Raw genomic sequence first — 26,198 nt, forward strand, 5'->3', positions numbered from 1 at the left:
TGTCACCATAATTAAATAAAGAAATGTGGCAGAGCTGGGGAAAAGCAGAGTTTTTGAATATTATTGAAACTATCCCTGTATTAATACAAACTTGATTATTATGAAGTTAAGGTATTAATTGTAACTCCCAGTGTAACCACCAACACTGCCCCCACAAAATCTCCAGAACTAAAAGAGAAACTTAAAAAAGTAAAGAAAAAAGAGTGATAAAGAATCACTTTCGGGGGCTTCCCTAGTGGCCCAGTGGTTGAGAATCTGCCTGCCAATGCAGGGGACGTGGAATCGAGCCCTGGTCTGGGAAGATCCCACATGCCGCAGAGCAACTAGGCCCATGAGACACAATTACTGAGCCTGCGCGTCTGGAGCCTGTGTCCCACAACAAGAGAGGCCGTGATAATGAGAGGCCCGTGCACGGCGGTGAAGAGTGGCCCCCACTTGCCACAACTAGAGAAAGCCCTCGCACAGAAACGAAAACCCAACACAGCCATAAATTAATTAATTAATTAATTAATTAAACCCAAAGTTTAAAAAAAAATTAAGCTGAAATATTTTTTTAAAAAAAAGAATCACTTTGTACACTAGAAAAATTAAATTAATAACAGCGCAATACAGTAATTGAGGGGTGAAGGAACAAAAAAAGGCTGACATGTGGAAAATAAATAGGAAAAGGTCAGGAAAAGTCTTTCCCTGTCAGTAATCAATACAATAACCATAGATAAAACTGTTCAACGAAGAGACAGCACAAGTGAGTGAACTTCAGGCAGTCACCTTAGCGCTGGATGCTCTGGCCAACAGTTAGCCCCGTCTGCACATTTTCATAGACAATCAGGCCATTGTCGTCGGTCTGGCTGTCTGGTCCGGCCCATGGCAGCAACGACGTTTCCTTGTGTAAAACTGTCCCCTTTGGGGTAAAGAGCCCTGGGAATCTCTCGGCCCACAGACTCCCAAATTATAAATCCAGGTCACACGTGTCTCTATATATACTAAAGCCACTACGCAGGGCTTTGCCAAGACCCTCCTTCTTGGCTTTGGAGTTCCGGGCCTTATTGATGGTGACCGAGGCATGCATTTTACTTCTCAGGATACACAACGCTGGGCTCTTGAACGGCATTCAGTGGACCTTTTGCCTCCCTACCCGGCCTTAGGCTGCAGGACTCAGAGTTCCAGAGTGGCTTACTTCCACAAGTTCAAATTCCATTACACGAAAATGGCACGTTTCAGTCGCCAGTCACACGCCAGAGGTGAATTGTAGTATAGCGTCTGACTGCATCCTTTGATGTTTGACTGCTGAGGGCTTTTAAACGTCAACCCTCCCTCTTCCCCAATGCCCCACACTCTCTCCTTTGGCGCGGTTGTAGGGTGGAGGGGAGGAGGAGTGGGCGTCAAACTACACTAGCTACTGCCAGCACAAGGGAACTGTCATGCTGGCCCCATCCACTAATCACAGTAGAACTCCCAAAGCAATTTCTTCCTTTCCTGACTCTCTCAAGTCTTTTTTGGAGCAGCTTGAAAAGGCTACCCTGCTCTCCCCCCAGAAGCCTCCTCATGTAAGGAATACACTTTGCATCGCGTCTCGGTAGTGTGTGTGTGTGTGTGTGTGTGTGTGTGTGTGTGTGTGTGTGTGTGTGGTGTCACCAGTCTTGATTGACCTTTGAACCCAACTTGGGGTAGGGGTCCATACTGACTCAGGGTGGCAACAACAGCTCTTCTCGCCAACCTTCCCAGGAGCGCAGTGCAGAATGTGTGCTTCCCATCCGTGAAACGTTAGGGTCTGTCAAATTAGATGTCCTGGATCCCAAGGCGGTGTGCTTACTGGAAGTAAGGGACATAGCTTATGTTCTCCTGAACGTGAAGTTACAGCTAACACCCACTCTTGCTTCTGTGCCCAGCGACAGTAGTAAGTGGGATTAGCATAAAATAGTTGTCGATTTCTTCCTCGTTTTAAGCATTCGTTACCCTTGACCACTCGGCTAAGTGGGGCTGAGTACAACAAAAAGTCTCGGACTGTTGACCGAGAAATCATTCTAGGAAGCCTGTCCTGTTAACGTGTGCCATGCTGTATTAGTCTGCTCAGGCTGCCCTAATAAAATGCCATAGGCTGGGCGGCTTAAACAAGACCTTGGTTTATTTCCTACAGTTCTGGAGGCTAGGAAGCCCAAGGTCAGGGTGCCAGCATGGTGGAGTTCTTGGTGAGGGCCCTCGTTTTGGCTTGAAGATAGCCGCCTTCTTCCTGTGGCTTCACGTTGGGGTGGTGGGCGGAGAGCACCATCTATGGTCTCTTCCTGTAAGGGCAGTAATCCCAACGTGTGGACCGCAGCCTCCTGACCTTACCGAAACTGAATGACCTACCAAAGACCCAGTCTCCAAATACCATCTCCTGGGGGCGGGGTGGGGTGGGGGACGGGCTTCATCGTATGAATTGGGGAGGCAGGGGATGTACACAATCCAGTGCAGAGCAGGTGCTCAGCCCAGTCTTTGAAAGAAGTATCTCTCTCTGTCTCTGTCTCTGTCTCTGTCTCTGTGTCTCTCTCTTCCCTCTCTCTCTCTGTCTTCATTTCTTGGCGGCTGGAAGTGAATTGGGGAGCCCTGATGAAACACTGTCCGGCTCCTGTCTTTACTGCTTTCTCTCCACTCTCCATTCTCACTGCATCCATATCGACTTTGTATGTCCTTTTCTAAGTAGCTTTAACAGCATTAAAACCTCCAAATTCTCTTGCTCTCTCTTGTGGGAGGTTTTCAGCGTTGCTGAGATTTGATCTATACACCTTCTCTCTCTCTCGTTTTTGAACTAAGTGTGTCTCAGTCAGCGTGAGCTGCCCCAGGGTGGCAAATGGGGAACACATGCAGGGTCTCATACCCCAGGGCGCCGCCCTATAGGGACACTGTAGCTTTGCTCTTGCAGCGGTGGAATGAAAAGGAAGGGATTCCTGTGGGCTCACGGAGGCTCAGGGTGAGCTGGGCCTTTAAGGCTTCCAGGGAAGCTGAAGACCTTGGTCACTCATTGGACGGCGGTGCTGTCAATCCTTGACTGCTGGCAAATGAGCTTAGAGCCGGCGCTGGAGGAAGTGGCCCTTGGTTGACCCTTCCAAGGTCCGCCTCCCGTCGCCAGCCAGTCAGGCTCTTTCCCGCCCTGTGCGCAGCGGCCTCGGCGCAGTCTCGGTGGAGCGCTCCACAGGCCGGCCGTTTGCCCTTCCCGTGGCGGGGCGCCCAGAGGCATCTTCGCAGACTCTTGTCCCCTGTGCAGCCGGCTTCTCTGCAGCCCCCACCCCGTGCCGGAGGCCCCGCTGCCAACAGCGTCCCCTCCCTCAGTGACACTTAGCCCGGCGGCCGCCATCTTCCCCGCGATCGTCACTGCAGCACGATGCGCGTCCGTCCTGCCATGTCTGCCACAGAGGAGCGCGGCCCGATTCCATGTGGCCAGGACGGAGCTGGTGGCTGGGCGGGTGGTGACCCCAGTCCCCTCGGGGTCCGCGCATCCCCTTCGGGAGGGATGGATGGAGTTGAGGGGGCCGCGGCTTTTCCGGCCTCCCTGGAGCTCTCCAGAGCCCTTCACGGGGAGGATGGTGGGCAGGAGGCCGCCCAGGCCGCAGTGGAAGAAGACTGGGATGTAGAGCTGGTGGAGGAGGAGGAGGAGGAGGAGGAGGAGGAGGAGGAAGTGTTTGAATTAGAGATCGAGGACCAGGAGGAGGATGAGTACCAGTCAGAAGAGGGAGACGAAACTGAGGAAGAGGTCGAGGAGGAGGAAGAGACAGAAGAGGAGGACGAGAATGGGCACGAGGGCGCGGGAGTGGTCGCGGGCCACGGGGCCCCTACGGCGCAGTTTCAGTCCCTGTTCCGGGATCTGGTCCATTGCCGTGTGCACCACAGCCACTACAACGACCGTGTCCTGGTCGGGCCCCACACCGGCCGCGTGATGGTCAGGCGCCACTCCCGACGGCCCTCGGACCCTGCAGAGGATGCCGCGCCTCCTCAGGAGCAGGAAGACCTGGGAGAGGCAGGTGAGGTCTGGCGGGGCGAGTACCAGGCAGAGGGCAGCCCGCCCTGGGAGCCGCAGGAACCTGCAGAGGGGGCGGCATCCCAGAAGGCAGAGGAACCAGCGGCGGCGGCCGAGTTCTGGGCGGGCGAGGTCCTGGCTGATGCCTCCGAGTCGTGGGAGGCTGGGGCGTGTGGACCTGACGACGGGGCCGAGGCTGGCGAGGGGCGGCCCAGTCCCCAGGCCCTTGCAGCCCCTGCTGGGGCATCGGCCTGAAAGGCAGGCCGCGCTCAGCGCTGGCCTCCGGCGGTTAAGCAGCGGGTCAAAGCTCTCAAAAACCTTCAGGCACGATATGCACAAGTAGAAGCCCAATTCTCTAAAGACCTTTATGATCTTGAGAAAAAGTATGCTGCTTTCTACCAACCTAGGGGCAAACAAATGGCATACCTCACTTTTGGTTGACGGGCTTCTAAAAATGTAAAGATTCTCAGTAGGATGACCTGAGAAAATGATGAAATGTCACAGGGGCACTTTTCAGTGGTTGAGGAATCAGTGAGCTTCGCGGTAGAACTTGTCTTTAAATTGGGTGAACATTTTCCAGTGACGTTCTGGCAGAAACATACAAAAATGCTCTGAGAATCAAATGATTTCGATCCCTTCTCCAAAGGGCCAGAAATAATCAGCAGCACAGTGTGTGAGATCTACTGGAAGGAGGGGAAAAATGTTGTGAAAACTGTCAAGCAGCAGAAGTGTGAGGCCCATGGAAGTGTTGTATCAACCAGTAGGAACACGGCCAGCTCTTCTTTTTATTATTTATTTATTTATTTATTTATTTTTTGACATATTTCTCTTCTCCAGAACCTCCTGAGGGCAGAGAACTAGATTCTGCTGCTGGTTTTAAATCGGGAAATGTTTCCCACCACCTTGTGATGCCAAAGTCCGTATCATTCGACACTAAAGAAGAGAGTGCACATCAGTATGAAAATGCTGAGGAAGAGAAAGAGGATGGAAATGAAAAAGCAGAAGAAGGACCCAAAGTGGATACGGTCTCAGCAGAGGGCAGCTCTGGAGAATACGGGTATTATTGTATAGTGCAACCATTCCTGACATATACCTGTTACTAACAGCTTTATGTTTTGTTTTGTTTTGTTTACATACTTAATTTATTTTTGGTTTATTTTTTTAACATCTTTATTGGAGTATAATTGCTTTACAGTGGTGTGTTAGTTTCTGCTTTATAACAAAGTCAATCAGCTATACGTATACCTATATCGCCATATCTCCTCCCTCTTGCGTCTCCCTCCCATCCTCCCTATCCCACCCCTCTAGGTGGTCACAGAGCTCCGAGCTGATCTCCCTGTGCTATGCAGCTGCTTCCCACTAGCTAGCTATCGTGTTTTAAATTTTTTTTGTAAAGTAAATAAGAAAAAATTGTTGCAATTTAGTTTTGGAAAAACAGTTTAATGTTACTAATGGACTTGTATTCTAGATGATATAGAAGGAAGTGTGTTCTGAAAAGTATTTCATTTGCAGCCGCCAAGTCCTTTGTCCTGGGGCTTTAAGACTACTACAGATGGGAAATTTATCAGACCTGGAAATAGAGACCTATATGTTTTTAGAGGTCTAAAATATAGAGACCTATATTTTTAGAGAATGGTCACCAGAAGAAGCAGCTAAAGCGAGTAAGCTGTGCACTAGCTGTACCTTCATCCCCTGGCCACAGAAATGGAGTCTCTTGGAATAACAATGCCTTTGAGAAGGTGACTCCTTACAAAGTAGTAAAAAGTTAAGGATTTCACATAAGACTGCATTTCATGAGTAGTTCTCAAATATTAGTTCAATTTAGATTTTTTATTCAAAAGAAAAGAAAATTAGCCATAGTAAGATTATTGGCGATCCCTGAGTCGGTAATTCAATCTTAGTTTCTCCTTCCTCTACCCATTCATCTTTTCCTTTCTCTGTCTCATCTCTCTCTCTCTCAGTATCACGCTCTTTCTTTCTCCCTTTCTTAATTTTCACACCTGTGGATGTTTGATAACAGCCTCATTCTCATTTTACAGACGCGGAAACTGAAGGTCTGGGATTATAAGGGATTTATGATTTGTGTAAGGAGCATAGGCTCTTAAGGTGGAAAGACATTTAAATCACAGAGTGGCCTTTCAAGGAAAAAATCTAGCACTTATAGTGGTGGGCAAGAGAGAGATGAGGTTGGTGTGATGAAATGATGTGCACCCTGACAACCAAGGCTCTGGGTTACAAGAAGAAAACATTTTGTTCTCTCCTTGGAGAGCCAACAGATGTACATAGTATTGACTCATATTTAGAAAGTCCCTGCTGCATGTTATTGGTGTACAATTGTTAATTGACTCTTATCCCATCCTACAGTTGGAAGGCATAAAAAGAAGTGGACGGCGAAAGAAGAGATGAATTTGTTCTTCACGGATATTCTAGTTTTCATTAGCCCACAATACAAATTTTGTTCCAAAGTTCAGCATCCCAAAATGATATTAACTGACATCTGACTTTATTCTTACCTTTTACAGATAAATTTGGTAGTATTGTTCACATTGAAAATAAAAGCTTGTTTGACGTGAATAAGCTGCAGATTTTTTTTTTAACCTAAATAACACTGACTCCAACGTATCTTTGTTCTATTTCTTTCGGCCCACCTTACTGTCATTGAAAGGGATTTCTTTCAACTATTTGGTAAGCCTGTTTCAAATCCTTTTATTGCAGCCTCAAATAAATTAAAATATTAGATTATAAACAAGTTGTGTGACGAGAGAGATGGTGGCCCAGCCTCTAGTATATGTTATTGAAAGGAACTGGCGGATGGCCTAGCTTGCCTGGAGACCAGATGGCGCTATTGGCCTGCCATGGAGCAGCAGCAGCAGCAGCTGGGAACTTGTTTGAAATGCAAATTCTCAGACCCTGCTCCAGACCTACTGAATTGGATATTCTGAAGGTAGGCTGCTAGCCATCGGGTTTTACAAGTCCTCCAAGTGCTACTGAAGCACACCAAAGTTTGAGAACCACTGCTTTAGAGCAATGGGGGAAACGTTTAAGTACACCTACGGTAGGACCAGCCTTAATTCACTGACTTGGTACTGTTGCAGGTAAACTGAACAGGATGGTAAGATCTGGACTGAGGAAGACACTAGAATTCTCAGGGGCCTGAGACACAAAGAGCTCCCGGAGGGATGTGTTAGTTTCCTAGGGTTACCGTAACAAATTACCACAAAGCAGGTGGCTTAAAACAACCGAAATTTGTTCTCTGACAGTTCTGGAGGCCAGAAGTCTGAGGTCAAAGTGTCGGCAGGGTTGGTTCCTTCTGGAGGCTCGGAGGGAGAATCTGTTCCATGCCTCTCTCCTAGTTTCTGGTGGCTGCTGTCAATCCTTGGCATCACTCGGCTTGTAAATGCATGATTCCAATTTCTTTCTTCATCTTTACATAGTGTTTTCCCCTGTGTCTCTGTTTCTGTGTTCTTTCTCTTCTTATGAGGACGCCAGTCATACTGGATTAAGGGCCCGCCCTAATCCAGTATGACCTCATCTGATCTTTATTACACCTGCAAATACCCGATTTCCAAATAAGGTCACATTTACAGGTTCCGCGGGTCAAGACTTCAACGTATCTTTTGCGGGGACACAGTTCAGCTTATAACAAGGGGCAAAGATTCAGTAGTGGAAGGGAGAAAAAGATGAAGGAAAAACCTAGTTCCAAAAGGATAAAAGCATTATGATACCATGCACGTATGAAGTTTAAAGACATGCAAAAGTTATTAGATTGATTATAGATACATGTATTTGTAGTAAAAGGCATACATAGGAGTAATGCATACATATGTAGTATGCAGAAAGGTGTGTATGAGAACAATAAACTTATTTAAGACAGTGGTTAAATGTATGGAAAGAGAGGGAGAATTCAGTTGGGGAGAGGTACACTGGGTTTCAATTTCATTTGTAAGCTTACGTTTCTTAAGACGGCTGATGGTTGCATGGGTGTAGCATTCTCTGTACCTTTGTCGAGGTCTGAAATATGTCCTAATTTAAAGAAAATTAAAGGAGGAACTGGGCCTAATATCTGGAACTTCTTTAAGGGAAAAAGGTGAAGTGGTACTTGAGCAGAGCAGAGGACCATAGAAGGGGAGAACCAGGGGTTTGAGGGTAGAAGGCCTTATTTCTATATTTAGTTAAGGCTGCCTGAGAGCTTGCTAGTTAGCATCAATACCTTTTTCTATTTTCTATGCTAGTGCCTCACGTATCCTAGGGTAGATTAACATTATTTATTTACGTGTGTATCTCCCCAGCTGCCTAACGTGTGAGCTTCTGAATTGTTTGGAACTTAAAGGCTTTTATTTATTTCTCTCTCCTAAAGCACTGTGTTTCCTTCTTCGTAGATGCTTGATAAAGGTCTGTTAAAGTGAAGTTAGTGTAAGGTATCCGCAACCCTTTCCCCTGTCACTGGGGTTGACATTTAAAAATGCATTATCCTATAGTAACACAGGGTATTCCTTATGGCTAGAACAACAACAGAAAGCGGCACAAGGCCTTTTGTCACCATTGTTTAATGAAAGAACAGTCCAAGTAGAAATTTATCCATGTAGGGTCCCTCGAAAGGCCTCAGATTGGTTTGCTTCTGTATGGTTCATGCCATGCCAGCAGGGTGTGTATGTGTGTATTTCTGTGTTAATACAGTTAATGTATTAACTATAGTTAATATTAAAGGCCTTTACCTGGGCTTAAGAATTTTCGGAGGTTCACTTTATTTATTTATTTATTTATTTATAATTATTTTTTGGCCACGTCGTGTGGCATGCAGGATATCAGATCCCCGACCAGGGTTCGAACCCGTGCCCCCTGCATTGGGAGCGCAGAGTCTTAAGCACTGGGCCGCCAGGGAAGTCCCGGGAGGTTCACTTTAGACAAACGCCTGCACACCTCTTTTTGAGATAAGCCTTTTTTGGTGCATGCTGGGAGTCCGTGTCCCTGCCCCTTACCGAGCTCCAGTTCCCTAGGGCCCTGAATTTACTCCCCAGGTGGCCCCATGTCCCAAGCCCCAAGAGGCATGTGTGTTCCTCTTCACTGAGTCTGTGCTTCTGAGAGCTGAGTGGCACTGTCAGTGTTACAGTCTCAGGACTGAGAGGTATCTACGAGGCGCTGGCTGTGTATACAGGGAACAGGACACGTGGGCTACGTTACCCACGTGTATGCACCTGAAGCCTCTCATGTTGAGGGAGGAAGCTCAGGCTTGCTGCTCTGAGGGTCTGCTGTAGCTCTAACGTATCAGGCTTCTCTGAGTCTCTGAGAGACGGTCCTTAAATCAGGTCAGGGACGAATCCTGCATTTCCTGTTTCTCTGGGTGTTTGTGGGTTTTTCTGTGTCCACACGTATAAAATATGTTCTCAGTGAGCCCCTCAACCTTGAAAACTTTGTGCTCCTTGTAGGAAAAGACCTGTCTTGTCCCTCTCTGCCTCGTCCAGGAAAGGTTAGGATGTTCTGATATTTTCCTTGCTTATGGCTCCATCATCTGAAAGGATTTGATCGAAAAAATCTCCTTTTATTCCACTACCTGAGAGGTGACCATTGGGAGAAAAACAGAGGGGTAGGGTGGGTGCCGGAGTTGGAAACAGTTTTCTGTACCAGTTAGGGATATTCTAATGACACTAAAGTTAATGATGAAGAATCACTTTTACTCTAAACCACCTATTTTCAGATGCTCATAACTCCAAGGAATACAAATGAGTACACGTTTACAAGTCTAACAGGGCAGGATTCGCAGACAATGGTGTTCTGGGAAATGTGGTATTATCAAGTCCTGTGAATCACATCATATAGTAGGATCTGTTTTGAGGCATAAAATGTACATTTCTTAGAAGTCTGAGCAATGAATTGTGTGTGTTTACAGATAAGGAATTGATATCATCACCAAATCTATGAAGAAAATGAGTTTAAAACGATTCTAAGAGGCACCTAAAAGTTGGCTCTTCCCTCTCTCTCTCTCTCTGTCTCTCTCTCTCATCCAATTAGTTATTTACTCTGCTGCCTTTCTCTCCATTTTCCTGCGTTATTTTAGACCGCATCACTTCCTGACAAATTATGAACTGGTTCATGTACACAGAAGATAATACAGCATATATGTAAGGTATATCATAATAATATAAAAACCTGTGTACCCACCACCAAGCTTGAGAACTAGAACACGGCTAATGCCTTGGAAGCCCACCTGTGCCCTTCCTGCGTCATCCCCTCATTCCTCCCCTGAGGTAACCACGATCCTGAACTTTGTTAATAATTCACTTATTTATACATTCACGGCAGAGGAATGTTCCTTTAAATAATGTTATTTCTTGTCCATTTTGGATTTTATGTGAGTGTAATTATACTAGATGTATTACTTGCCTTACTCTTTCTCCCCCCCCCCCCCAATTTTGTGTTTGTGAGATTTATCCATGTTGATGTGTGCAACTGTAGTAATCAGTTTTCATTGCCGTATAGTTATCCATCGTATGAAAATTCCACAGGGTGTCTATTTCCTGTTGATGGACATGTGGGTTGTTTCCAGTTTTATGCTTTTGCAAATTATCTTGCGACGAATTTTCTCATTCATATCCCCCTATGCCCACATGCAAGAGTTTCTGTAGTTTCTCAGTTGAGGGCAATTTTACGCACTGACCCCTCCGCCCCAACCAGGGTGACATTTGATAACGTCCGGAAACATTTTGGTTGTCATAACTGAGGGTGTGCTACTGGCATCTAGTGGGTGGAGGCCAAGGATACTGCTAAACATCCTACAATGCACAGGACAGTCCTCTACAACCCAGAATTGTCTTTCCAAAATGTCAACAGCTGAGTAACCCTGATCTAGAGTATAGGCCTAGGCATGAAATTTCTGGGTCGTAGGGTCTGCCCAAGTTCAACCTTACTGGTAACACCAATTATCTTTCAAAACAGTTGTACTAGTTCATACTCCCAACAGCAGAGGATGAGATTTCTATTGGCTCCACATTCTTGCCAACTCTTAGTATCATTACCTTCATTACTTCTTGCCTGAACTTTGCCCTAGTCTCCTAACCTTCTCCTACCTCCATGTCTTTCCCCACAGATACATGCTTCATATACTTGCTAAGTTAACCTTCCTAAAACCCAACTCTGGCCATGCCAAATTCCTGTAAGAAAATTTTGATGACTCTACTGCATACACAATAAACTTGGCATTTAAGACGCACACAAAAGGGCCCACTAGCTCTGTAGACCTAGTAATACCAACTTATTAGGTGGTATTCAAATAAGCCGCGCCCTTTCTCTGCTCTCTGCAGCATGTGTGTTGTTGAACACTTACCCTTTCTTAAGCCAGTTCTACATTCATTTCTAGGTCCATTAATTCAGCCAGTTATTAAATCTTTTAAATTTACTGAGTATTTGTCTTTCTCTGTCTCACTTGTTTCCCTTAACATAATACCCTGCAAGTCCATCCATGTTGCTGCCGATGGCAAAATTCTTTTTTTATGGCTGATTAGTATTCCTTTGTATATATACATCGCATCTTCTTTGTCCATTCATCTGTTGATGGACACAGATTGCTTCCATACACTGGCAATTATAAATGACCATGCTATGAACATTGGGGTGCATGCATCTTTTTGAATTCGTGTTTTTCTTCTTTACAGATGTATGCTCAGGAGTGGAATTGCTGGGTCGTATGGTAGATCTATTTTTAGTTTTCTGAGAAATATCCATACTGTTGTCCACAGTGGCTGCACCAATTTACAGTCCCACCAACAGTGTAGGATGGTTCCCTTTTCTCCACGTCCTCTCCAAAATTTGTTACGTGTGTCCTTTTGTGAGGTGATGTCTCATTGTGGTTTTGATTTGCATTTCCCTGATGATTAGTGATGTTGAACATGTGTGCATGTGCCCATTGGCCATCTGCGTTTCCCCAGAGACAGGAGTGGAGACTTCATTATTAAGGCTACAAGAAGCCATCATGGGGGTCTAATCTGGGATGTAATTTGTGTTTTAGAAATGTCACTCTGAAAGCAATGTGAAGAAAGGTCAGCGAGGAGGAAGAATGGAGTGCTCATTATAGGAGTGATTTATGTGAGAGATGCTGAAGTTCTAGACTAAGGTAGGGGTATTGAAAGCACATGAAGAAGTGTGTAGAACTGAAAGGCAACAGTTGATTGGCTGTGGGTGATAACTGGATGTGGAGATACGGAAGGTGTTGTAAGCGTAGAAGAATAAGCGGTGGTAGATGTATTGACAACTTAGTATGCCTGAGTGTGATCAGGAAAAGAGGAGAAACCCCAGGGAATTCCCTGGTGGTCCAGTGGTTAGGACTCGACAGTGGCCCGTGGCCCAGGTTCGATCCCTGTTCTGGGAACTAAGATCCCAGCAAGCTGCGCGGCACGGTCAGAAAAAAAAAAAAAAAGAACACCCAAAACCAAATCAATGGTGACACGAGGGAGAGATAGAAGAGGGAGAGTGCAGATGGGCAAAAACTAGAGAGGCCAAGGAATAGGAGGGCTCAGTGAGATAAAAGAACACGTGTAGAGAGAGTAGAAGAATGAGAGAGCAGCATGGCTAGGCGCTTGCGGTCCAAGACTGGGATATTTTCATTTTAGAAGTGAGAGGTAGAATAGTTTAGGGTAAAGAATAAACCAAAGTGTGTCCCCACCCCTCCCCGCCCATATACACTGCAGATGCTTGGACAAAATGATCGGAAATGACCTTTTCATTTTTGACAAGCAAGTATTGTCTCTACGAGGATGCCTGAGTGACCAGAGACAAGGGGTGCAGGATTAAGAGCAGTAGGGCTGGGCTCAGCTGACCCACTGCTGTTGTGATGGTTAGTTATAGAGGGATCCCCCACGTAAGTATGTGGCTTAGTTCTATGTGGATCCGCCCCGTAAGTGAGAAGAAAGCACTTACTGCAATAGAAGGAAAAAGAGGGGGAAAGGAGAGGGGAAACGAAGGTGTGAAGATGCTCTGCTGGTGAAGAGAAGGAAGGAAATTAAGAGAAACATTTAAAAAACGTGTGATTCTAAAATGGTTAAAAAGAAAAAGTGGGGTGCTTGAGAAGGGGTCGAGGTGGGGTAAAGAGTTCAGTTTTTAGCTGTACAAAACACTCAGCCACCCCAGGAAGTTCCATGCAACTAAAGCTTTGCAATATGCTGGGCACAAGCAGTCCCAGCTCTTCTCACCAAATACTGAAGGAAAGGGGAAGGGGGAGAATGTTTGTTTGAATATTCTAGTTGACCAAGAGTGAACCTGAAATCCATTTGGATTTCAACACTTTTAAATGGCATGCCTCCACGAGGTCCAGCGCTGGTGAATATGACTGAGGTTTATCTGTTCATTGCCCATCTGGCTTATGTGCTCTGAAGAAGCCTCTTTCTGACCTTGCTTCATCAAGGTACCAAGATGGGAAGGACGAAGGGTAGTGAATGAGTGGAAGCATTTCCTCTTTCTCTGAGATATTTCTATTCTATGTGGCAATGTTCAGGGTAGCGGAAAGAAGAGAAGCCCTCTAGCAAAACTGTAAGGCTTTTTTCCCCCACATGCTGGGGCCAGAATGCTGGAGCATTACAGTGGCCTGCTCTCCAGGGGCTCACTGCCTTGAAGATCCGATACACTGACCGTTGCCTTCTTTTCCCCTTCAATGCTGGCAGCCAAGAACCCTCACTTCAACTGTGCATCCCTTAGCTATGGGAGGGGGGCTCCTGGAGCCCAATTTCTGTCCTGATGACGGGCCAGAGCCGGGCCACGAAATGCACAGGTTGAACCTCCTCTATCCCTTCCAGAGGACAGGCGCTCTGGTTCACTGGAGGCCCGAGGGTCTGGGAATGACCACCAGTCAACTATGTCCTGATTCCTCAAAGGTGTCCAGATCTTTCAAACTGCAGGTTCAGCCCGGGCGGTCAAATTACTCCTTTCACCACAAAAAGCAAACTCTTGGGCATACGCTGTTTCAAGTGAAAAGCACATTTTGCGTTTTTGCAGAGGGGAGGCGCAGGGCGGGGTGCCCCACGCCGCCGACCCCCGGCCCAGCTCGCCAGCTGCCAGGGAGCTGGAGCTGGGGCTGACCAAGGAATGACTGCGGACGCCAGAAGGAGCAGAGGGCTGGGCGGCGCACAGGCTGTGGTAGGAGGCGGGACCGCGCATCTCGTTCAATGGGTCCCGGCGCCTGCCGGATTGGCTAAGCTCGCTTGCCGTCGGGGTGGGCGGAGCCAGTTGTGCGCCGGGCTTGGGGCCCGCCCAGCGGCAGCCGGACGTGCTTCAGACCCCGCGCTCTGGGCAGCGGCTGGGTGCGTGGTCCGGTTGCTGCGTGGAGTGAAGCTGCTGGGCTGCTGCTCTTCTTGCCGCTCCCTTGCTCAGGGCCGCTGGTCGACCCCCACCCTCCCCACTCCCCTTGGCCTCGATGTTCTCACCTTACAGGCGGCTCTTTGCCGAAGCACGAGCTCCTCGCCCCGCTCCTCTTGGTTATTGCGCTCCGCCCCCTCGTCTCTCTTCCTCCCGGTCCCCAGCGGTCTCCAGGGTTCTCCGACGGTCGGAGCTACGGCGTCCCGACATGCGGCGGGCCGCTGTGCTCCTGCTGCTCATCAGGACCCGGCCCTTGGAGGGCGACGACCGGAAACCCAGCTGGAAATTCCGCTTTGATTTCTAACCTCTCCTCGTCTGATGTTCCTGACGTCGTTCTGGACTTCTTCGATTGGTAAGCGGGGTCGCCAGGCTGCCATGAGCTGGGAGGGCGGTGGGTGAGTGGGCGACCTCTTAGAAGGAGACGGCTGGAGCCGATGTGGGCCTGCGCTTTTGAACCGCTGCCCACGCGCGCTGCCTGCTGGCCAGTCCCTAGAGGAGTTGGTGGTGGGGATGGGGACGACCAGCTGCGATGGAGCCCCCTTGCTTCAGCCCCTCTGTTGCTGTGGTGCCTAATAGCGCTGAAGTGGCGGGGTTCGGGGAACTACCGCCCCAGGGTCCACCCCTCCATCTCCAGGGACTGAGTTCTCCTCAGCCAGGTGTACTGGCCCCTGTGTGTGAGTGCGCGGGGAGGGGGTGATGGTGCGGTGAGGGCTAAAGGCAGTATTCTGTGCTGAGTGGACGGCTGGTAAAACTGGGAGGGCCTCGACCGGCCTAATCCCAGATTCCGCTCCCCACTCTGCTCCGCCAGATAGGGTCCTCTAGCAACAACGCTTCTTATTAAATGCACCGGATGCATTCCTGCTTATTATCCCTGAATAGTGTTTGCTTGTCAGCCAGCAGAACGATTCAAGCAAGCCAATCACATCCTTGCTTAGGAACCAGGGGGTACCTCACCCTCGTGATACTGCAAAGCCCGCTTCCCACAGACCCTTCTGGTTCACGCCGTTCCAGAATGCAACCCCCATGTGTCCTGCATGGCCTGCGATGTCCTCCTCTCCTGGGCTGCCCAAGAGGTGGGTCACTGGGCCTCCGACCCTGTCCCCATAACCACCCAGAAGGTCTGGACCACTCATGATTAGATGGAGATAAAACCCACAGCTGTAAATTTGCACTGCTCGAAATCTAAAATATTCTGAGGGAATCTGTACAGAGAGAAAAGACAAAATAATAATAATAATAATTCCATGCAGCGCAAGTGGCAGCACCCTAGCAGAAGATGTTTTCAGTCCACCCACCTCTGGCTTGGGGGCCCAGCAGTCTTCTGCTGTGCCACTCTGTTGCCTATGCCTGTGTTGCAGTGAAAATCCTGATCATCCTAATGATAGGGAAGAGCAACCATGGCACTTTTGTGACACGGTGATGAAATTAAAGCCAACTTAAGCCAGAGTCCTTAAAACTTATTAAGCAACCATTGCCACAGGAGAGGCCCCTAACCCTTATGAAACTGATTTGATGCTGTCTGAAGGAAGAAATCTATAAATATGAGCAGATTAGGCAGGACACCCCCCCACCCACACACACACACAAACTATATCCAGTGACAAACAAACAAGCAAATGGAATCAGAAAGAAAGAAATCAAAAAACTTGGCTACAGAGGGAGGAAAGAATGTAAATTGATACAGCGGTCCACAATTTAATCCAGTTGGAAATCTAGAATTTGCTAAAAGAATTTATATCCCGGATTTCCCTGGTGGCCCAGTGGTTAAGAATCTGCCTGCCAATGCAGGGGACAGAGGTTCGAGCCCTGGTCCGGGAAGATCCCACATGCCGCGGAGCAACTAAGCCCGTGCGCCGCAACTACTAAGCCTGTGCTCTAGAGCACGTGAGCCACAACTGATGAGCCCATGTGCCACAACTACTGAAGCCTGCACGCCTAGAGCCCGTGCTCTGCAACAAGAGAAGCCACCGCAATGAGAAGCCCGTGCACCACGATAAAGAGTAGCCCCCACTCGCCGCAACTAGAGGAAGCCCGCGCAGCAACGAACGCAATGCAGCCAAAAGTAAATAAATAAATTTATTTTTTAAAAAAAAGAATTTATACCCTGGTGAGACCTTTGTCCTTGGCAGACAACTGTCTTCTCACTGTGTCCTCACATGGCCTTTTCTTTGTTCAGTGTGGGGAGAGGGCGAGCTCTGTGACGTCTGTTGCTCTTCTTATAAGGATACCCCCCTATTGGATTAGAGCTTCAAGCTTATGACCTCGTTTAACCTTGAAGGCCATATCTCCAAATATAGTCACATTCGGGGTTACGGCTTCAACATACGAATTTTGGGGGAACAGAATTCAGTCCATAACATCTTTTTTTTTTATTTTACTTTTGGCTGTGTTGGGTCTTCGTTGCTGCGCATGGGCTTTCTCTACTTGCGGCGAATGGGGGCTCCTCTTCGTTGAGGTACACTGGCTTCTCACCGCAGTGGCTTCTCTTGTTATGGAGCACGGGCTCTAGGTGCGCGGGCTTCAGTAGTTGTGCCATGCGGGCTCAGTAGTTGTGGCTCGCGGGCTCTAGATCTCAGGCTCAGTCGTTGTGGCGCACGGGCTTAGTTGCTCCACGGCATGTGAGATCTTCCGGGACCAGGGCTCGAATCCATTTCCACGGCATTGGCAGGCGGGTTCTTAACCACTGCGCCAACACGGAAGTCCCAGTCCATATCATTATTTATTCATTTTTTTACCAACATGTTTACTGGAGTATAATTGCTTTACACTGGTGTGTTACTTTCTGCTTTATTACAAAGTGAATCAGGTATACATATACATATATCCCCATATCTCTTTCCTCTTACATCTCCCTCCCTCCCACCCTCCCTATCCCACCCCTCTAGGTGGTCACAGAGCACCGAGCTGATCTCCCTGTGCTCTGCGGCTCCTTCCCACTAGCTTTCGGTTTTACATTTGGTAGTGTATATAAGTCCATGCCACTCACTCATTTTGTCCCAGCTTACCCTTCCCCCTCCCCGTGTCCTCAAGTCCATTCTCTATTAGGTCTGCGTCTTTATTCCCGTCCTGCCCCTAGGTTCTTCATGACCATTTTTGGTTTTTTTAGATTCCATATATATGTGTTAGCATACGGTATTTGTTTTCCTCTTTCTGACTTACTTCACTCTCTATGACAGACTCTAGGTCTGTCCACCTCACTGCAAATAGCTCAATTTCGTTTCTTTTTATGGCTGAGTAATATTCCATTGTATATATGTGCCACATCTTGTTTATCCATTCATCTGTTGATGGACACTTAGGTTGCTCCTACGTCGTGGCTATTGTAAACAGAGCTGCAATGAACATTGTGGTACATGACTCTTTTTGAATTATGGTTTTCTCAGGGTATATGCCCAGTAGTGGGATTGCTGGGTCGTATGGTAGTTCTATTTTTAGCTTCTTAAGGAACCTCCATACTGTTCTCCATAGTGGCTGTATCAATGTACATTCCCACCAACATTGCAAGAGGGTTCCCTTTTCTCCACGCCCTCTCCAGCATTTCCTGTTTGTAGATTTTTTGATGATGGCCATTCTGTCAGTCCCTAACATCTTGATCTATATTTTGGGTATCTGTGAGGCAAGTGATTCCCAGAGTTCTTTACCTCAAAGGGGACAACGTTTAGGCAATGGCCCAAGAGTTTATAAAAACGTACAGATGGGCCCATTTGTTAGCCAGGGCATCCAGTACTAAATGACTGTAGTTTGGTCAATTGTGCTGACGCTTTGGTCCTGTCCTCTATCATAGGCATATTGGTTAAGGGATCGAAAGCAGTAATATGGATGATGGTGACAATACCATATGTAGTGTACAATGCCCAATATTGCCCACTCACTTGATTCCAAGAGGCTCCCCAGGTAGCCAAGAGGTCTGGGAGGGGAGTGACTTCTTCTACCACTATCTCATCTGGCAAGGGACTAAGGACAGCTGAGGCCATGCCCTCTTGCAAGAAAGATATGCCAGAAAGCTATCTGGTGTCAAGGAGGCCTCAGTAAACATGCTGAGGTTTTGGGGTGCTGATTCCATGATCTAAGGCATACTGGGCACCTGGGTACAGAGGGTCACAGGCTCAGGGTCTGTGAGAACCTCTATTCTGAGGATGGCCCGGTATGTGGCTGACAGTTGCCACGCTAATGGTTTATAATACAAGGCCAAGAAGGGCAGTTTCTTGCCTCAGTAGCCCATGGGCAACTTACAGCCATCATGTGTGGTCCAGAGATGCCAGGGGGCATGAGCAGAGGTTACTAAAGCCTCAACAATGAAGGAACCTCTGGAGACACTACTGGGAGTGTCCAGTGATTTAGACTTGGACAGATTCTAGAGTTTTTTGTTGGAAGGTGCTTTTAGCATTTTGTTAATATAAATTCTTTTAGTAAATTCTGGATTTCTAGTTGGATTAAATTGTAAATTGAAACAGAAACAGACATAAAACAAGTTAATATATTGATTGGTTGATGAAAGTGTTGTAACCAGAGGCTCGCAGGAACCTAACCCTGTATTTCCCCTAGGAGCAGTGGTTTAGTAGTCACTGATTCATTACTTGTGGTGACTTTATAGGCCATATAGTGAACACACACGCACACTGCAGGGACTGATGTTCCTTGGTCAACGTGTGAGAGTACATTAGGGTCACAGTGATGCTCAGGGCCTGTTCCCATTCCCATGCCCTTTGGGAGGAAACAGCCCTGCTGAAGGTCTCAGGTGTGTTGGGTGAGCACGTCAGAGAGCTTTGGAAAGGCCAGCTGTCTGCAGGGCTCTGGCTGGCTACTTGCGTATGCTCAGCCAAGACGTCTCCAGGCTGGAAATCCATGATTAGTGAGAGAAATGCCAGCTCCCAGAATGAACGTCTTTGAGAAGACAGCCTTGAGGCCTAAGAGTGTGAAATGACTTTGTTGGGCGAGGGCCAGAAGGTGCTCTGTCTGTGTCAAGCCATATGCCCAGCCCTAAAAACAGAGGAGTACAAGAGCAAGGTTGACATGGGTATGACAAGAAAATGCCCAGGTGGGGAAATGTGACTTTGTGCTGGAGGGCGTAGACTTGTTAGCTCAGCTCAGGAGGGCACTGAGGGTGGAAGAGTACTTTTCCTGGGGCAATCAGCTGCCCCTGGAAGGACAGCCACCGACCTGGAGAGCTGTGTCCATTGCTGATTACAAACTGGGGCTCTTTAGGGGGTTGAGGTAATGCATTTTTGAGGGCTGCCCCCTGCCTGCTTCCTCTCCTCTCCACTTCCCAGAATGCCTGCCCCCGCTTCCCCCAGCCCCTCATCCTGCTTGGTAACATGGACCCAGTCTTTGTGCCCCATCCTCTGGATAAAAGCTGGGGAGGGGGAGGAGGAGTCTTCCTCACTGGGTGCTTCTGGCTGACTCACTGTGGGGAGAGAAGGGGGTGGGGGAGAGAATGTGTACACATATGACTATACGTGTCTGCATGTGTGCAGGAGAAGGGAAAGCCCTGGAAAGGTGACAGCTGCGGTATTCTCTGCTGTTTGTTCTCTGGGAAGCAATGTGGCCTTCCTGATGACCGGTGACTTCTCTGTTTCAGCAAAAACTATGCAAATGAAAGTGGTTCAGAAGGTCTTGGACAGGATGCTGATGGGATGTGGTATCCACCTGAGCCCACATATTGGAGGTAAACCGCTTATAGGCGCTTGAGGGTTTTTTTTTTTTTTTTTTAGTGAAGCATAGTTGATTTACAATGTTGTGCTAGTTTCAGGTACACAGCAAAGTGATTCAGTTTTATATATATATATATATATATATCCTTTTTCATATTCTTTTCCATGATGGTTTATCACAGGATATTGAATATCGCTCTGTGTTCTATACAGTAGGACCTTGTTGTTTATCCATTGTATATATAACAGTTTGCATCTGCTAGTCCCCAACTCCCAATCCTTCCCTCCCCTACACCACGCCCCGCCGCCGCCTTGGCACCCCCAAGTCTGTTGTCTCTGTCTGTAAGTCTGTTCCTGTTTTGTAGATAAATTCACGTGTAGACACCTGAGGTTTTTCTGTTAAGTTCAGTAGTGCTGAAACACAGGAAGGCAGCCCACCACGTAAGCTTACCAGTGGCCTTCTCCCAGGCTCTACACCTTTGCCTCTCGAGATCCCACCTTCCTGACTTGCAGAGACCTGCAGTCGGGGTACTCCTGGGCTCCCAACCTCCAGGCCTTTTGCTCTGACCCTGGAATTTCTCCCACTTCTCTGGCTTCACATGCAAGAGGCCTTCTGCTCGCTCCACACTCCCTTGAGAAGGTCCCACAACTGAAGTACACTCCCTGGTGTGAGTGGAGGAGCTCTACCCACAAATGGGTGTGCAGGCCGGAGGGCGCTGTGGTGCTCAAGGTAGAATTCTCTGCTCCACCTGTCAGGCTCTATGGGGAGGGCACTTGAGCACACCTTCTCTGCACCCCGAGTACTCACCGTATGGAGTGTGTTCAAAACTGAGCACATGGTCTCTGTCCAGTCTACTTCACCTACCCGGGCCCCAGGTGCTTGCCCCTCTGCCCCCCAAGCCTTCAACTCCCACCAGGCTGTATTGGTTCTACCTCCAGAAAACATCCCAACTCTGTTCTTATCTCTCTATTGATCATGAGCCACCCCCAGATCACGCCTTGGGCATCTTCCTACGGAATTTCTGCAACAACCTCCCAACCTCTCGTCTCCCTAACATTAGTGTTGGTCCCTCTAATCCATTCAGCACACCGCAATCAGCATGGTCTTTATAAATCATGCGCGTGCGTGTGTGTACGCATGCGTGTGCGTGTGTGTGTGTATTTGGGGAGCAGGGAGGCCAGTAGGTGGGGTAGCTGCTCTCTGAATGGAGTGGGTGGCAAGGCTGAGGGAAGCGGAGAACAAAGCAGAACGCTTTGGTGCAAGGTGTGTGTCCTAGGAGGTATCTTCCCTGCCTGGCCTGCCACTGCAGCACGCTCTGGAGAGGAAGGAAGCTCAGCCCAGGGGGGCAGGAGAAGAGGAAGGTGAGCATCTGCCAGGGGCCCATAGGTACCACGGGGGCAAGGTTAAAGTTGCTGGGGGCGTCACGCTGGGAGAAAAGAGCACCTGGGTAGAGATTTGCAACTTGATTCTGGAAGAGAGTGAGACTCTAGGAATCAAGGAGTGAACGTACCGGATTACATTTTGAATTGCTTTAATCGAAGGAAGAAAGAGGCAGCAGGAGAATGAGAGCCGACACTGGACAGAGTTGAGTAGAGAAGTCAGGACAGAGAGGATGAGGGGTGAGGGTAAAGAACAGTGAGGACAGGAAGGAGAACACTGCCTAGAGATAAGTGGTAGTGTCAAGAGCACTGAAAACCCATTCGAACCATTGCCTGCTCCACGGGCAAGTTGAGCCCGAGTCCATCCCCAGGTCTGTGAGGTTATCAGCCGCAAGCAGGATCCAGGCAGTGGCACCTACCCTGTGAGAGTCACCTGCCATCACACCCATTCCTCTTCTCAAGCAGGGCTTCAGGTAGATTGGGCCAAGTGCCTCAGAGTTTAGGGACCCCTAGATCTCCCTGTGAGGCCTCCCACTCGACTGAGTCGAACCTCTCTTTGTGTGTCAGGTGGAGGAGAGCCTCAGGGTTTAACCCGTTCTTCCTCTTCCCCCACAAGTTCACAAGCAGAAGCCTTGGGAACTTTGTCCTGTTCAGGTTCAAATAGGAGCTTTATTTTCCCTTGAGAAGGAAGGGGCAGTGAGAAGAGGAGGAGGAGGAGCCAGGGAACGCTAGCAAAGCGGCTTCCGTCTGGGCAAGAGAACTGGAAGCCACAGTGTTGTGAAAAGCAGCTGCCTGAGGGCTCTGCCCAGCCCAGCACCTGGTATGACATCGGCACTCCCATATCGTGGGGTGAAGGAATAAATGAGACATTTTTTATTCTTCCTTCCTTCGTCTTTCCTGTGAAGCCTGAACCTGTGATAGACACTGGGGAGAGAGAGAAGCTGGAGCAGTGAAGTTCAAAGAGGAAGGGAAGTGGTTACCCGCACAACTTTTCTTGCCTTCCTGAGCTCATCAGGGAGGACAGTGTTAGGTTATGGAGCTGAGGTCATCACTGCAAAGATGGGATTTAGGCACCCTCTCTGGAGGCTTCCTGTCTTAGTTCTGGCCACTATAACAAATATCCCATAGACTGAGTGGCAACAACAGACATTTATTTCTTATCCTTCTGGAGGCTGGGAAGTCCAAAACCAAGGGGCTGGACATTTTGGTTTCCGGTGAGAGCTCTCTTCCTGGCTTGCTGATGACTGCCTTCTGGCTGTGTGCTCACATGGTGGAAAGAGAGAGAGTTCTGGTGTCTCTTCCTCTTCTTGTAAGGGCGCTAATCCCATCATGGGGAGCCCACCCTCATGACCTCATCTAAGCCTAATTACCTCCCAGATACCATCACACTGTTAGGCTTTCAACATGGATTTTGGAGGGTACACAAACATGCAGTCCGTAGCACTTTTTAAAAAAAAATTATTTACTTTTATTTATTTTTTGGCTGTGTTGGGTCTTCGTTGCTGCGCGTGGGCTTTCTCTAGTTGCGGCGAACCAGGGCTACTCTTTGTTGAGGTGCACGGGTTTCTCATTGCAGTGGCTTCTCTTGTTGTGGAGCCCGGACTCTAGGTGCATGGGCTTCAGTAGTTGTGGCACACGGGTTCAGTCGTTGTGGCTCGCGGGCTCTAGAGCACAGGCTTAGTAGTTGTGGCGCACGGGCTTCGTTGCTCCGCGGCATGTGGGATCTTCCCGGACCAGGGCTCGAACCCGTGTCCCCTGCATTGGCAGGCGGATTCTTAACCACTGCACCATCAGGGAAGCCCAGTCTGTAACACTTTTAATTTTCCTTTTAGAGATGTTTGGATACTTTAGCTGAGTTCTCACACTGATCAATGCTAGCACATAAGGCGGCCCCTCTGGGCAGGTAAAGTAGAATGAGTTTCCCATCTTCTGGGCTGCATTTCGGTGCCAGGGCACGTGGCTCGATGAGGGGAATGTGGACTGCATTTGAGCTCCCAATTGCTGTTTTAGCTGGGAGCCCTTGGGCAGGGCTCTGTGCTGGCCCTTTAGGGTCCTCCGGATTCCACCAAAAGGGATGGAATTGCCTGAGTGGCACTGAATTTTCTAGAGTGAGACGTATGACCCTGGGATTGGTGGGGTCCCTGGCTCCCTGGCCCTGCTGGGGTTTGTTAACTGTCTTACACAGCTTCCATTCTCTAAAGGCATGTGAGGGGTCCGAAAGGTTGTAATAAAGGACTGTGTTTATAGGAACCCCTGTCCCTACATAGCACATTGCTGGGGCTTGTTCACAGCGACCCTAAATGCTGGAGTCTGGGATTTGCCCTAACACAGAAACCCATTTACTTCTCAGGTGTCATTCAGGCAATTATTCCCAATAGCACTTTGCTTTCTGAAGCATTAGGCTTGGAGTAACACATTTCTCTCTCTGCAGCTCAGTTTCTGGGCAGTTATCCTGCAGTGAAGCCAGCGGGTTGAATGACAGGAGTCACACATGTTCCTATAGCAGCAGTGTGATGTAATACACAGAGAATAATGTGGCCTAGCTGTAGAGCTGGTTAAAGACAGCTTTGAGCCAATAGAAAATGAAAACTTCTTTCTGCACAGTGCCGTACAGTTCACTATATGGACGTGGGGTCCTGAAAAAAAAGAAACACACTCAACCGCATCCTCACCCATTCACTCACACTTACACATTAAATCTGTAACACATATAAGCATTCTTTCCACTTACACAAACACACTCACATGCTGACACACACATTCACGCACGAACATACTTACACACGCTCTTACATTTTCACATCAACGTGTTCACACATGCGGACATGCTCACACATTTTTCACACAGGAACATGCTGGTGCATTCACACATAGAGAGACTCATACACTTGCATTCACTCACACATGATCATGCTCGCACATGGACATGCCTGCATATTTACTGAAAGAAATGTGCTCAAACACATACACACTCACCAATCACTCACACGTGAACAAGTTCACACGTTCACACAAATGAACATGCTCTCACATGTGCGTGCATATTAACTCAGTCACACGCAAGACCATGCTCACACACTGGCAGACACAATAACATCCACTCACAAACTCACAGTCACTCGCACACAGACATGCTTACGTACACTCATACTCACACATCCACTCACACACATGAACACACTGATGCTGTCTCACACACATAAAATAATGCATTCATTCCCACTTGCACGTGAACATACACCTACAGGCTCACAGTCATTCCCACACGAACACATTCACGCATTCAGTCCCCCATAGGAGCCCATCCTCACATTCATTCACACGAGTGAGCACACTCACATTAACACGCGTATATGCGCAAGCATGCTCACACATTCACTCACACCTAGATGCACTCATGTCCAATCACAGGACGCTCACACAGTCATGCCAAGTAAGATGTTAACATTTTCACCAACATGAACATCTTCTCACACACAAAACTGCTCCTCCATTTACTCACACCTGAACATGTTTATATGTTAATCCACACATGAATACAATCATGTAGTCACATTCATGAATGTACACATATTAACACACATTTCAATACAATTACACATATTCGAACATGTTCATTCACTCAGATACCCATATTCACGCATTCACTGAATGAGCATATTCACACTTTAACATACTCAAACACACAAAAACCTTACACATTTATTCACACAAAGGAAAATGTTCACATAACTGCACATCCTTATTTTCGATCACACACACAAAGCTGCTCAGACACTCATGAGCACAAGAAGACATTAACACGATCAAACAAACATATTGACATATTCACTCCCATGAACTTGCTCACAGATTAATTCGCATATACAGACACACCCGCATACACTCACAACTTCACTTAACATTGTTCGTCGTGCTCACATACATGAACTTGCTTACACATTCAGCTGCACACAGGGAAAATAATTACACATTAATAGCTTCACACACACCAACTTGTTCGTACATTAATTTGTACATATGAACATGCTCCCTTACATGCACATGCTCACACACTCAGATATGAATGAACACACAAATTCATTTAAACACAAACACGAACTTTCGCACTTTCACATTAACATGCTCAAAACAGAAACGTGTTCAAACTTCCTTTCGCATATGTTCATGCTCAAACACACAAGTATACTCAGACATTCACCCACACGTGAACGTACTTAAACATTAACATTCCCAGACACACAAACGTGCTCACGTTATCTCACGAACAAGTGGACACTCCCACTTTCACTCACATTCGCACATAAACACACCCACATTCTCATGGGCTTACATACGGACATGACTGCACACTCACACACACTCACTCCCTACCTCCACTCACACATTCACACATGGACATGCTCTCACATTTACTTAAAACACAACATGCGCACACACACACACACATCACACACGCATGAACAAGTTCACACAGGTGAACACGTTCACATATTCACACAGCCTACACGCTCATAAACACACATGCTCTCACATTTATTTAAAAAACAACATTCACACTCACCCCAAAACCACTCATGCACAGACATGGCCACGATCACACTTTCACATATAGACAGGATCATATTCACTCACACAGTCTCTCACACGCAAACTCACATATACTCACGCACTCACAGTTGCACATAGACATGCTCACATTATCACTTCCACACAAATGAACACACTTTTCATCACACACAAACATAATCACATTGCCTCACACAACAGAACACACACATGAACATGCCCCTACACACAAGCATGTTTACATATTCATTAACACACACATG

At 47.7% G+C, this 26,198-nt stretch overlaps 2 protein-coding genes across 2 annotated transcripts in view; both read left to right on the top strand.

Annotated features, from left to right (window-relative positions):
- PWWP3B (PWWP domain containing 3B) overlaps window positions 1–6,571 on the top strand; it is a 130,545-nt gene extending 123,974 nt beyond the window's left edge. The window contains exons 3-4 of the transcript XR_009006694.1: window positions 4,832–5,051; window positions 6,359–6,571. The gene's annotated coding sequence lies outside the window, so the exon portion shown is untranslated. The remainder of the gene's footprint in view (window positions 1–4,831; window positions 5,052–6,358) is intronic.
- Window positions 6,572–13,717: 7,146 nt separating this feature from the next.
- LOC130706295 (uncharacterized) lies at window positions 13,718–16,357 on the top strand. Its single transcript, XM_057537683.1, has 4 exons — window positions 13,718–13,751; window positions 14,177–14,687; window positions 15,229–15,408; window positions 16,124–16,357. The coding sequence occupies exons 1-4, from the start codon at window positions 13,718–13,720 to the stop codon at window positions 16,212–16,214; spliced, it is 816 nt and encodes a 271-aa protein (XP_057393666.1). The 3' UTR covers window positions 16,215–16,357.
- Window positions 16,358–26,198: the final 9,841 nt, after the last annotated feature.

Source organism: Balaenoptera acutorostrata, chromosome X (assembly GCF_949987535.1).
Source record: "Balaenoptera acutorostrata chromosome X, mBalAcu1.1, whole genome shotgun sequence".
NCBI lineage: Eukaryota > Metazoa > Chordata > Mammalia > Artiodactyla > Balaenopteridae > Balaenoptera > Balaenoptera acutorostrata.